The 13,069-nt window shown below is 49.6% G+C and overlaps 3 protein-coding genes across 3 annotated transcripts; 1 reads left to right on the forward strand and 2 right to left on the reverse strand.

The window, feature by feature from the left end:
• Window positions 1-5,185: 5,185 nt before the first annotated feature.
• On the forward strand, window positions 5,186-5,926 carry Pmar_PMAR007140 (hypothetical protein; the record flags this gene model as incomplete). Its single annotated transcript, XM_002781493.1, has 1 exon — window positions 5,186-5,926. One exon carries the CDS (start codon window positions 5,186-5,188, stop codon window positions 5,924-5,926), a length of 741 nt encoding a protein of 246 aa, XP_002781539.1.
• Window positions 5,927-7,970: 2,044 nt separating this feature from the next.
• Pmar_PMAR007141 (Protein PIR3 precursor, putative) lies at window positions 7,971-8,843 on the reverse strand (the record flags this gene model as incomplete). The annotated part of the gene is made up of 1 exon (XM_002781494.1): window positions 7,971-8,843. One exon carries the CDS (start codon window positions 8,841-8,843, stop codon window positions 7,971-7,973), a length of 873 nt encoding a protein of 290 aa, XP_002781540.1.
• Window positions 8,844-12,723: 3,880 nt separating this feature from the next.
• Window positions 12,724-13,069, reverse strand: Pmar_PMAR007142 (hypothetical protein; the record flags this gene model as incomplete). The annotated part of the gene is made up of 2 exons (XM_002781495.1): window positions 12,724-12,879; window positions 12,935-13,069. The coding sequence occupies 2 exons, from the start codon at window positions 13,067-13,069 to the stop codon at window positions 12,724-12,726; spliced, it is 291 nt and encodes a 96-aa protein (XP_002781541.1).

The raw sequence follows: 13,069 nt of genomic DNA on the forward strand, positions 1-13,069 counted from the left end.
GGCCAATGGCCGCCCTGAACACGTACTGAGCGTACTGAACTCCACCACGTAACTACATTTATTAGCTAAGCACACTGGTATGGGTCACTGAGACAGAAACTGTGCCATGTATGTCAGTCTCAGAGAAGCTGTAACGATAGCGGATGACTCATCCAACTTTAGAACGCATGTGGCATATTTAGGGGCGGATTGAGTAATTTAGGGGCGGGGCGAAGAATCCGGATTTTTGAACCTATGCTATATGCGATAACTATTAGAGTTATTAGGCTACTTAGTAGCCGCTACTAGGGATATTGAATTTGCGGTGTGGATTATGCTCAGAAATAGTATTTGGATAATCTTCTTCTGAATTACCGAAGAACAATCTCGAGGGTTCGTCGAGGCTCGAGGCAAACGCGCAATCTGACCGAACCCGGGGAATACCATCCTTCCGACCCGGGGAATCGGCATCTGCAGAATATCTGGCTGTCGCCGCAATTGGCAGCGTGCCACAGCAAAGCGATTCGCCTCGGGCGAACAGCAAGGTCGTGCGCGGATATTCAGTATCTCGCTGATGGAGTCTATCCGAGTCAGATAATCAGACAGCCTCCCAGTGCCTGTGGCTATCAACTGAGCGGTCTAGCCTCGACCCTTACTTTTTCTTCTCGTGGAAGTGCTTTGCTAAAGGCATCCTGAATTGTTGCAATAATATGACAGGTGCTGTAGACCCTATAAGTAACCCTCAATGCTGACGTAGAAGAGCATTTCAATGAATTTCGAGTTTCGAGGTGGATCGATTCCTCGAATCGAATCGATTCGTCTGCCCGCCGCAGCATCCTCGATTGATTAGCACCGAACAATCGATCGATTTTCGATATCTCGATCCAATCGAGCCTCGGTCCGATGTATGATATGAGGACGGTAGGTGAAAAATGAGAGCCATAAGCGTGCTTCTTCGAAGTCAAAACGGCACTGCCGTGATAGCAACTAACTTGTGATGCACATTTCAATCTTAGAGGCCTATGGAGCAGTACTTTCATATGATGAAAGAAACGGACGAAGAGGAAAAGCAAATAAAGGCATTACTGCTGCTGGGGCGGTTCGGCCAGAGAATCTGTCCGAACCGCCAAGTAGGTGTACAGGCGTGGTGAGCTAGAGAAAAAGTGATATCAGATATAATAGGTTACCAACAAGACTCACTAAATATATTTTGTTACATACTTATCAACGCAAGAAAATGTTCGACACGTTTTGGATACACATGAGAAATTAGCAATCGTGGAAATGATGCCTCTCAAAACATCGTACGGTGTTCTGACGCAACGTTTTTCTTGACAAAATATCGAGCTAATATTTTGCAACACAAATATACATCATCCGACGTTGGTAATCGTTGTATACAAACGGTAGAAGACAAAATCATACTCAAGTTAGCAATCCAACATTACACACACGTTTTACGAAGTTGCATGAAAAACTTGGTCCGTGGGAATCGAACCTGCGCAGTCTCGCATGATGGGCGGGCGCTCTACCAACTGAGCTGCACGAATCGGGCCGAGGCGACTTTCAGAGACAGCACAATTGCGTGAATCTTGCTGGACTGCATCGCTCCGCTAGGTTTTTGTGACATGTATAAAAGATTTAAAATTGTCAGGCCTGGGATTCGAACTTGCGGTCATTTTAAATCGGCTCCTTGTCGAAACTGTTGTGTTACATTCTCGCAGACTAGTGCGTGCTCAACCTGTGTCGGGCTGCTACGTATGCTATTTAAACTTCAACGCAATTGAACGGCTAGGTCGCGAGAAGACGGCTTCATTTTGCCTATATACTCTAGCCGCAGGTAATGCCGGTTTGATTTTAGCGCGCGCCCGGGGCCCCCACCCCAGCGCGCGCAATTTTGTTAAGGCGATGGGTTGGGTTTCTTGGCGAAACCGGCGCGGGATCCACCCAGGAGCTCTCCCAGGAGAGCAGTGCGTGAAAACGCGTTTAATGGACTACGATCAGGAGCGCTCCCATGATCACTCTGATGAGTGCTCCTCGGCATGTTCAATAAGTATTTTTTGCTCGCCCGAGAGTGCTCTTAGGATTGCGTTTTCCAGGAGAGTTCTCATCGCTCCTGAAATCGTGCTCACGGGATTTGAGGCGCGCGCTCATTGATTTTGGCGGAGCGTAGTGACGTTAGTTTTACAATTCCGCGAGTTAAGCCGCCCGTTCAATAGACCGATTTTGAATTTGAGAAGCGTTTCTAGAAACGATTCTGGGATTTTCTGTTCATAGAACCAGCTCCGGAAACGATCCCAGAAACGTTTCCAGAAGTGGTTCTTAGCGCGTTCAAAGGAGCTTGTGCGCGATTCTGAGAGCGTTTCCAGAATCGCAGATTCCAGAACCACTCCGAGTGGTTCTGAAAATTTCGTGGCGCGTGACAGAAGCTTCATAGAGAAGAGCGCCGAGAAGGGAAATGTGTGGAGTCCAGAAGAAACAACTCTCCTTGGAGAATTGCCAGTCCCGAACTGGTTATGAGGGGCGATACAGCAAGAAAAGAGGTCATACTCAGCAGGGACATGACGTTTGTCGCCAAACAGACTCGAGAGGGTTTGCGAGTTGGGCCCCAACTGTTGAGCTAGTAACCGGGAGGTCGGAGGTTCGATCCCGGGAGGTGACATGTGAAAATATATCGGGTCTGGACCCTAGAATCGACCACCTCCAATCCTCTAGAGCGACTCTAGAGGACCGCAGTACTGAGGTTGGGCAACCAGGTACCGCTTACTAACGGGTCAGTAGGTAAAGTTTACCTGGTAAACAGCCTACTGACAAGTACTGGTACTCGTTCATAGGTAGACCGCTCGACAGTAACTACTAGTTACTAACTGCTATTTCGCAAAGTAGTCATTCTAGCTCAGTAGGATAAGCTAGTATACTGTGACCCAGGTGTCTCAGGTTCGAATCTTAGTAGAGCCTCTACTGTAGAGGTATATTTCGGAATTCAGGGATAGTCGAGGAAGTCGAGGTATGGCCTCAGGTTCCATCCCGGGGAGCCTCATTTCTCACGTACTTTATTTGTCCATTCTGGAATCGAATCGATGTTGGAATCGATTTTAAAAATCGTGTCTACTGAACGCGAGTCGGAATTGATTCTGGAATCGCTTCCGAGATCGATTTTCAACTTTCAAAATCGTGTTTATTGAACACGACTTCAGGAACAATTTCGAAAATCTATTTTGAGAATCGATTCCAGCATCGCACACAGCCTTGTCTATTGAACGGGTGGAAGGTCGGAGTGAGCCCCACCGCCGGTGGGCCAGGCCTTACCGAAATCTTAAGTACGTCCTTAAGAACGTGGGTTAGTGCTACAAACTAACCCCCTTACAGTAAGGGCCTTGCCGTCCTTGAAAAAATAACGTTAAATCTTAAGGTTTCTCACCTTAAGAGTGAGTGTCACTCTCAACTTATGAGTCTTAACTTAAAACTCTTGAGTAAGAGTGAGTCTCACTGTTTCTTACCTCAGTGAGTCTGAGGAACTTGTGAACTTACCCCTTCTTGTTTGTTAGTGAAACGATCTAACCTCAGTTTCTTCAGTTTTTCCCGTCTTAAGGTATGTGGTTAGTCACTAACCGCCTACTAGATCCTCTTTCATTAACCGTTAGTAAAAGAGGCTCGTTGTTTCCAACTGTCAAAGATGCTAAGTACAAAAGTAATCGATCAAAAGCTGCGCGACGAGCGAAGCGATGCAAAGAGCTCTCTCAAGAGAGGTTTTGAAGCGCGCGTTTCAAGGCTCTGTTATTTGAACAGATTTTCTGCTGACTCCTAGGAGAGCTCCCGACATATTTCGGGAGCGCGTTAGTTGAACGTGATTCCAGGAGAACACTTCAAAAGCGCTATTCAGCAGCACTCTCAGGAGCCTGTTTTGTGTTGTTTCTTGAACACCCGGTAAGCGAGAGGATGAAAGAAGAATAGCGCCCGCCCAAGCGTAGCAAAAATGTAAGCGTGATGAAATGGTGCGTTGCTAAGCGGCGGGCGGCGGAAATCATTCGCGAGCTATCCATCAGATTGTGCTCACCGTAACTAGTATATCGCTCTCGCGAGATCACAGGTTATGGCGTCTAATATGTATACGTCGGACTGCCAATTACTCAGTGAATTTGGCCACGAGTTCGTCCCCCACAAGACCAAGTAGTCCTGGGAGGCGGTCGAGGCCGAAGGCATGGGCCTTCTCTGGACGGAGTCGGATCACTTGAGGTGCAAGCCTATGAAACCGGCCACTAGTGGTCGTTGTGCGCGGCGTGTGCGCACAATAGCTAATGTACAGATTATCGATTAGTGATCTGCGGCTGACACGGCCGATTCCCTTGCTCTCCCAGCATGTCGAGTTCGAGAGATCAGCAACCTCCACATGGTGCCCAGACCCACCGTGGCCCCCAAGTGTCTCCGAGGAATGCTTTGGACACCGCTGCTAACATTAACGCGCGGTTAACTGCTAGCTTTATGCATGGCGACGAGACCCAGTCGCCCCCGCCGCAGCTAACTCCGGAAATCCGTGTAGTGGTCGTTGTGCGCGGCGTGTGCGCACAATAGCTAATGTACAGATTATCGATTAGTGATCTGCGGCTGACACGGCCGATTCCCTTGCTCTCCCAGCATGTCGAGTTCGAGAGATCAGCGGTCATCTTGCTGTCTGTGAGGATGTAAAGATGTCGCATCTTTACAATGTAAAGTTTACATCCTCACAGACAGCAAGATCGTCCACTATCGAGTTGTCAAGCTACTCAAGATCGCTCTGGCTCTAGACGGTCCAGCACGGTTGGCTAAGTATCCCAAATCTTGGACGAAATGGGAATTTTCCCATGCTAGACGATCTGCCTTGCTTATAAAGGCACTTGGTACACTCGTGGGCTCACTTGGTCGGGTACATTTCTACCACTGTCCTTCGCAGTTCAACCTTGCAGATGCCTACTCTCGAGGTACTGCTCCCTACTCGGTGGACCATGTGGCTACTCAGAGCTGGTTAGACCAGCTGCATGAGGATTCGACCGAGGCTTCCATCGTAGGTCGTCCATAACTTCGAGGCATCTATCGATGAAGCCGACCTGATATGTTATGCTCCTGATGGCCAGGATAATCGCCACATCGACGATAGCTAGGATCGGATATCCAGGATCTGATTAGACAAGGTCAAGCATCTGACACTTATTGCCAAGAGGTGAAGCAGATGTGCTCCTCTCTGGGCTCCCCTGACGTCTCCAAAGTCGATCCTTCCGATCTCTCTAAAGGCGAGCGCGCAAGGCTCAGAGCTATCTTCTCGGCGGACGGTCAAGGTCTCATCAGGCTCACGGTCGGGCAGCTACCAGGTCGTGAAGGCCCGCTTCTCGTTTCTTTAGGGTTGCAGGCCCGGGTTTTAGCCCGCTACCACGCGTTTCTCTGCCACCGTCCTGCGAAGCACACCCACCGTGACGGTGGCACCGTCCTGGCGAGGTGGTCGGGACCGGTCCGTGTCAAGGGTGGAGGTGATTCTCAGCAGCTCGTCCAGATAGAGAGCCTGTCGGGCCGCTCGCTTGGACAAGTCCACATTTTCAACGTCAAGAAGGCTAATCTCTCGGATCAACAATTGCGGCTGATGAAGCAGCTCAGAGCTAAGGACGAGGAGGAAGAAGTCACAGCAGTTACTGCCAACTCTATATCTCCTATAGTCGTTGCTGACTTGCCTCCTTTGATGTCTACTCTGTTCTCTCATGCCCACTACGTACTTGGCCAGGATACCGATAACAAGACACCACTGGTGCACGTATCCTTGCTGGAACCGTCATCGACTTCATCAAGGCCGGGGTTCTGGGTCCAGACAGATCGCTGCGACCTGTGGGTTCAATGCCCACAATACGTGTTCGATAAGTTCAAGGACAGCACTTTCAGATGCAAAGATGTTGGTCTGAATTGTCGGTTACTTGTGAACTAGTAACCATCATCTGGCATTGATTAATCAAGTCGCGTGATACCTTCTGTTTTCATTTGCTCTTCTTTCAGTCTTTCCTTTTGCTCTCCTCTCAACTTTCTTCTGTGCATCTACTCCTGACTATTGCTACTAGTAGCAATAGCGCCGCTCGGCAATGTGCTCGCCGTATCTAGTATATCAAGTATATCGCTCGCCTATCGTGTGAAACGGTGATACCACATGAAGATGCATGAGTGCAAAAGAGTATATACACATTTTCGACCACCAACTCTCGTGCCTTTGAGTTATGTCTGCCATACGTGAAGATAAGATAGATCGTTGAAATATCTATCTGATGGATACTGTCGATTAGACAGTTGACATTTTGCAGTTCATCACGACCTGGTTGCCTAGGCGAACAAATATCGCAATACTAAGGCTACGCAATACCGAGGCTATGCTGTTATTGACGGAAGCCACAAGCCCGAACTATCATATAACGGTAGGCTGTTATGCAAGGCAAGGGTGACAAACAAGGCTGGGGTCCTACAACCGGGCCGAGAAGACGAAAAACAATAATCACAGGGAAAGCCAAACCCGAGCTGTTATCCGAGTCCGGAAGCTGCACCAGGGCGGGCTTCGGAGAATGCAACTTGGTGAGGAAGCGCCGTGCAGCAGTGCTGTCCGTGCGAGCAGCAGAGATTGGTAAAAATAACTTATAGAGGTAGCTTCCGGGCCGGGAGTTCCGGCCAGTCTTTGGGCGGCCGTTGGCGTCAATGCGGCCGCCAGCAATTCAAGCGCGACCATGTTACGAGATTCTGGAGACGCCGATATGTCTTTCAGTCAGCTGTCTTCATTGAAAACTCTTCAATCCCCAATAGCACTGGGACAATGCTGTGCAACCGCCTAACTTGAAGACTGGATGACCCACTGGATGTCCCGGGCATCCAGCCGCATTCCGATCATCATGTCCGGAAGGTGACTGGCTGCGCAAAGACTACTATGGTAGTAGCTCTACTCTGTTAAGACTATGCACCACCGCAGAGGACGAAGACTCTGCTGAATCAGCAATGCTGATTCAGCATCACTGAGCAATTTGATGGTGCTGGCCCAGAACTGCTGGGTCACAGTCGCTGATAGCGGAACCCTTCGCTCAATTGAGGAAACCGAGGAGTCGCGAACGTGTCGTTCCCTCAGGAACTTCCCTGCGCGGTCCCTGCGCGTCGGGCGCGTGCAGGCTGCGCCCGAAGTCTGCACTCGACAATGTGCTTTCTGACTGGCAGTGCAAGTGTCTGGTGGCCGAAGGATAATTCCCACGAGACGTGGTTAAGCTCCATGGCACACATTTAAGTGTGACTCGCATGACAAAGCAGAGCCTTGGCGACTCACGAGGTGCGAGCGCAAATGGAACGCGGGGATGCCGGGCAAAGCCCAGAGCGCAGTGGTTAGCCGTGTGTGTCACACGGTGTGACTCGCACCACGCATACTATGGATTGCATAGCTTCGCAGTGAGTGTGTGCCGTCACGTAACAACAATGTTATCAAAATCATGTTACGGTAACCCTCATCTTGTTTTCGCCACTGACAAGGCGAGATTGCCAGGGTGAAATTTGCAAGGGATGTCTCGTTGCTCCTTGTCACAAGAGCTTCTTGTGCTAGAGTATTCGATAATAGAACCAAGAATCTTGGTCCAAGATATATTATAGACTACAATTTATAGTCCAAGTTTTACATCAACTGTACGATGCGTGCCGTACGTGATGATCATCACGTCGTGATGCACTAGCCTTACGCTGGCTGTGTGATGCGGTCGCATCATACGACCGTGGCGTCGCTGCGGCACGATGTCGACCATCGGCGTCGGCATGCGTTAGCTCCTGAGACAGGCGGTCTTTCAGATTCGAAGGTCGCATGGTGTTCAGCGGCCGAGTCTCAGCATGTCTGGCTTGCTTTCATTCAGAGGAAAGCACCAAGTATTCATGCTGCATGGGCACCATGCCATGGGAGGAGTTGCCGCGACTTGCCGGAAGGCATACAGGGGCTCACAATGGTGTATAGCGAGTCGCTATTAGCGACAGCTGCCCTGTCCTCGTTGGACTCCAACGGTTGGAGACATACCCAGGCTCCCAATAGTGCATAGCGACAGCTGACCTATCTTCGCTGGAAGCATATAGGGGCTCACCAAGCTACACGCCGCTCTGTTCGCGCTGGAGGCATACAGGGGCTTACAAAGCCGCATAGCCGCGGCTGTCTTGTCCTCGCTTGAGGCATACAGGGACGTACGAAGCCGGATAGACTCGGCTGCCCTGTCCTCGCTGGAGACATGCAGGGGCTCAGAAAGCTGCATAGCAGCGCCTGCCCTGTCCTCGCTTGAGGCATACAGGGGCTTAGAAAGCTGCATAGCAGCGGCTGCCCTGTCCTCGCTTGAGGCATACAGGGGCTTAGAAAGCTGCATAGCATTGGCCGCCCTGTCCTCGCTTGAGCTATACAGGGGCTTACAAGGATGCATAGCCGCAGCTGCCCTGTCCTCGCTGGAGGCGTACAGGGACTTAGAAAGCTGCGTAGCAGCGGCTGCCCTGTCCTCGCTTGAGGCATAGAGGGGCTTAGAAAGCTGCATAGCATTGGCCGCCCTGTCCTCGCTTGAGGCATACAGGGGCTTAGAAAGCTGCATAGCAGCGGCTGCCCTGTCCTCGCTTGAGGCATACAGGGGCTTAGAAAGCTGCATAGCATTGGCCGCCCTGTCCTCGCTTGAGGTATACAGGGGCTTACAAGGATGCATAGCCGCAGCTGCCCTGTCCTCGCTGGAGGCGTACAGGGACTTAGAAAGCTGCGTAGCAGCGGCTGCCCTGTCCTCGCTTGAGGCATAGAGGGGCTTAGAAAGCTGCATAGCATTGGCCGCCCTGTCCTCGCTTGAGGTATACAGGGGCTTACGAGGCTGCATAGCCGCAGCTCAGCCGCGATAGCGGGCGAAGTTTGCCGCCCCAGTAGCCGCACGACCACAACCTACTCGGAACAGGCAGCTGCCGCTTGAAATAGGCCGGGCCGGCTTTAGGTCCAGAAAGGCATCAGTTGTCGTGAACAAGCAGGTAGGCTTCAGTACTGTGCAACACAACAGCACAGAACAAGTCGAAGGCCATTCTGTCCACACGTACACCGTGTGCAATAGCTATGCGAAATAGATCAACTTGGCGAACGACTACTGATGCTTTCAGTGAGAGCACTCACAACGGGAGCAGCACGAATCTACAACATCCTGCCCCCCTTGTTCGCCAACTCACGAACAATAATAGTAGAAAAGGGGAAAGAGTAGCTTAACAGGTAGTTAACGCAAAGGGTCGTATCTATCAGGCGCCCTATGTGTTCTGGGATGCAATTTAACACGGTCAGCAACAGAGTCGTCAACAATAATTTGATCATCTGGGCTGACAATGAGCATATCTGAGTCTTCATCAATATCACTGGATGGGATGTCAATCGGAATAGGAGATGCGATAAGACTTTCAGTAAACTCTAACTGATTACGACATGGGATAAGTCTATCAATGGTGGCAGTAACCATGCGGCCAACAGGAAGTCCATTATCATCAATAGGACGTACTTGGCACGCAAATGGAGATACCTCTTCTACAATGTAGCGAGTATCAAAAAAACGCTGACCAGCATGCCGAATCTCTTTTGGCTTCGCAAGCCAAACTTGGTCGCCGACTGTGTAAGAGGCATTTCCAATAACCTGTGAAGCTGGAGGGACGGACGACGGAGTTTCTAGTCCACGGCGAATTTCTCGACCAGTTAAAGCTTCTGCAGGGCAAACTCCGCCAAGAGAACTATGTGGTGATAGATTATAGGAATCACATGCACGTTGAACACGTGTAGCGATGGGGAGGTCCGCTAGAATAGAGCACTTAGTTTTGAGTGATGCATGAAACCTTTCGCATACGCCATTACTGGTTGGTCGATAACCGCTTGTTAGGATCAACGTTACACCAACAGCTTTGAGCTTGTCACGTAGAGCACTCCACACTCCTCTATCCGCACGCAGGAATACAGGATATCCAAGGAGAGAGTGTTTGCAAATAGCGGTAAATGCTGCCCATATCGACACTGCTTGTTCATTCAGAAGCATTGCAACCAGAGCGTATCGGGTATGTTCACATATAAGAGATAGGAGTGGCCGTGAATCTATATGAGTCACATCGGACGCACATATAACCCACGGACCAGAAGCTAGGCGACGAGGGTCGCCAGTGACCAGAGGAAACAACTTCGCCTTATTCTTCTCGCATGTTTCGTTGGGGCACTGTCGTAAAACCGTCTCGACATCAGCACGGAGTGAAGGCCAGCAGTAGTAACGGCCGACTATTTCTACCACCGGCAAGATACCACCATGCACAGTAGCTTCATGGACACTAGTAATGACACGGCCACGAAGAGAAGGTGGAAGATAGACTTTATTCCGGTACCAGTAGAGGCCTGATGTAGCATCACAAACCAAGGATTGTAGGTCATCATCAGGCAGGCCTTGCTCATACGCCTGTAGAATCTGGGGAACTGTTGGCCACCACATGTCATTAGGTGCACTTGTTGACAAGTTCCGAATTCCAGCCAGCGCGAACGTGCCGTCGACAGAGTAACAGTCTGGTAAGCCCTTGGGTAGCCGAGTCAAACTATCAGCTATGTTGGATTCGGATCTTACCCAGTGAATGGTCAACTGTAGATTAAACTCTACCATCAAGGTACGTATCAAATCTAGTCTTCTAACAACCAGTGGTTTGTACATACCATGAACTGTTATTTTCTTGTGGGATATAAGACGATCCACCCATGAATATACAGCTTTGGAGTCGGTGATCAACTCCAATTTCTTATAGTCATAATCGATAGCAACGTCCAAGGCCTTTAGTAATGCATCCAACTCTCTTATATTGGCATGAGCTGTGGGTCGAGTATCAGGGTCGACTGATGATGGCTGAGTGAGTGAGCAATGGTCATATAATACGTTGTCGTGCTCATCAGTAAGGGCAACTCCTATAGCCAGCATACTAGCATCGAACCACAACTTGATACATTGATAAGCACTCACTTCTTTTCCAAAATGAGCCTCAGGTAATAACCATAAACCAGACGCAGGATCGCCTCGTTCACGCAGTAATGCGCATAAATGTAATCCATATTTCCGGATTCCAATGGGAATATTTTTGAGCCACGAGCTTTTAGTAGTGTCGCAGATACGTCCCAAGAGTCGACGTCCAATAGCTGCGGCTATGCGCAACCAACCACATACTGGAACATGGGAACAAAGGGTCCCAAGCCAGGAAGAAAAGGACTTGCAGGAAACATACTCGCTGTTTCGCAGTTGCGACTCTATGCATAACAATTCATCAACTGTTAATCGGCGTCTCCATCGGAGTGCGCCATCATCAGCTCGGTAGACTACCAAACCCAAGAGTCGACTACCCTCAATAGGACATGGATCTTTAGTGGTAAGAGAATTCCGCAATAAAGCCGCTCGAACACGGTCAACACCATCTTCTTGAGTATTGTTATTATCAGCGGAAGGTTCAATCATAGAACTTCTACAGACTTTGGGGACGATGATATCATCAAAGTATCTCAAGTTCCTCGTCGGCTCATCCTTGAGGGAGAAATCAAGTATTGATTTCAACATACGAGGAGCTGAGCTTGCTCCAAACCCTAACCGGCAGAGACGATAGTAGCAACCATCTACACGATGATCTAGGCGGATGATCTGATACCAAGACTGATCTGGATCCATGAACAGACTTGGATATGCCCGGGATATATCGAGAACATCGCCTTCAGAAATTCGTCTCCATTTACGAATCTCTTTTTGGCAGTTACCCGCAAACGGATCGCTTGCCATTATACAATATCGATTTATATAGGTATAATCAATAGCAGGCCTCACGGCCGTTGTTTTGTGACCTTGAACAACTGGTACAATAGGTAGGACACAACGTATTTTATGCAATTCATCTTCACCAACCCGAACAAGCCACCCCTGCTCGATCCAGCTATCGAGCTCAGCAAACAGTGCTTGTTGTTGGTCCTCTAAAAGATGCTTGATTGAGTATTGTTCTGGACAACAAATATAGTCTGGTGGTTTATCATTTAACCACTTCCAGCCAACCTGCCACCTGAAAGTACCATCAGCTTGTTGGAGCCGTTTGCAGGTGCAATCTGGGGCATCCAACAAAATAGTGCCATCAGGGTACTCATGTACCGTACAGGATTCTAAGTCATAGACGGTAGCTTGTGACGTGTCCGGAACAGCGGCACCTGCTACCAGGGCTGTAGTGACATTTCCTACAGCCGAATAGTGGATATTTAATGAGTATCCCGGAAAGGACGACCAGAAGTCAGCGCCAACCAAGAGCGGTAAGTTTCCGGGTAAATAAGGAACCACTAAGGCGCATACCGAAGAAGTCATATCATCAAGAGTAATGGTAACATTGCTACTGCCTATGCTGTTGAGGACTTGTCCATTCAGTGTGATCAAGGCTGAAAGGGTGTCCTCAGAAGCAGTCAAATGCAGTAGCTGCAATGTGTCAGCAGTTATCAAAGTACGAGAGCAGCAGGGATCGCATAAGGCTGTCAGAGAGATGGTCTCGTCATTCGCCATAGCAATCAGAAATTCACGACTTGGCAGGAGTGAACAATCAAGACTTGGATGTATAGAACCAGCCGCTGCAAGGAGTTTATACGGGGGACTTTCCACGTCAGCTACTGCTGGCTGTGGCCCCCTGTCGGGTTTAAAGTGCCAGCAAGTGTCATAGATTTGACGAGTTGTGGACATTGAGCTTTTAAATGTCCAGATTCATGGCAGTTCCAGCAGACTCTAGGTGGGAAGGACTGTGACGAATCTTTATGAAGGCCACGACCTTTACCTTTACCACCACGTCCAGCACCTTTGCGGCCCTTCCCAAGTCTACTGGGTTGCCACGGCAACCCGGCTGCACCTAGGGTCTCGGGGGGTACATCGTCAAACTTCGACGCTCTAAGGTGATCTTTGACCAAACCAAGAAGGCTTAGAAGAGAGACCTGAAGATCCTCGGACTTAGCAATGGCTAGGGTACGGGCAGCTGTATTAGCCGGTAGGCCAGCTATGAACTGTGATCTCAGCAGCGCTTCCTTAGCAGCAGTTTGCAT

This window comes from Perkinsus marinus (assembly GCF_000006405.1).
Source record: "Perkinsus marinus ATCC 50983 genomic scaffold scf_1104296942060, whole genome shotgun sequence".
In the NCBI taxonomy this organism is placed as follows: Eukaryota; Perkinsozoa; order Perkinsida; family Perkinsidae; genus Perkinsus; species Perkinsus marinus.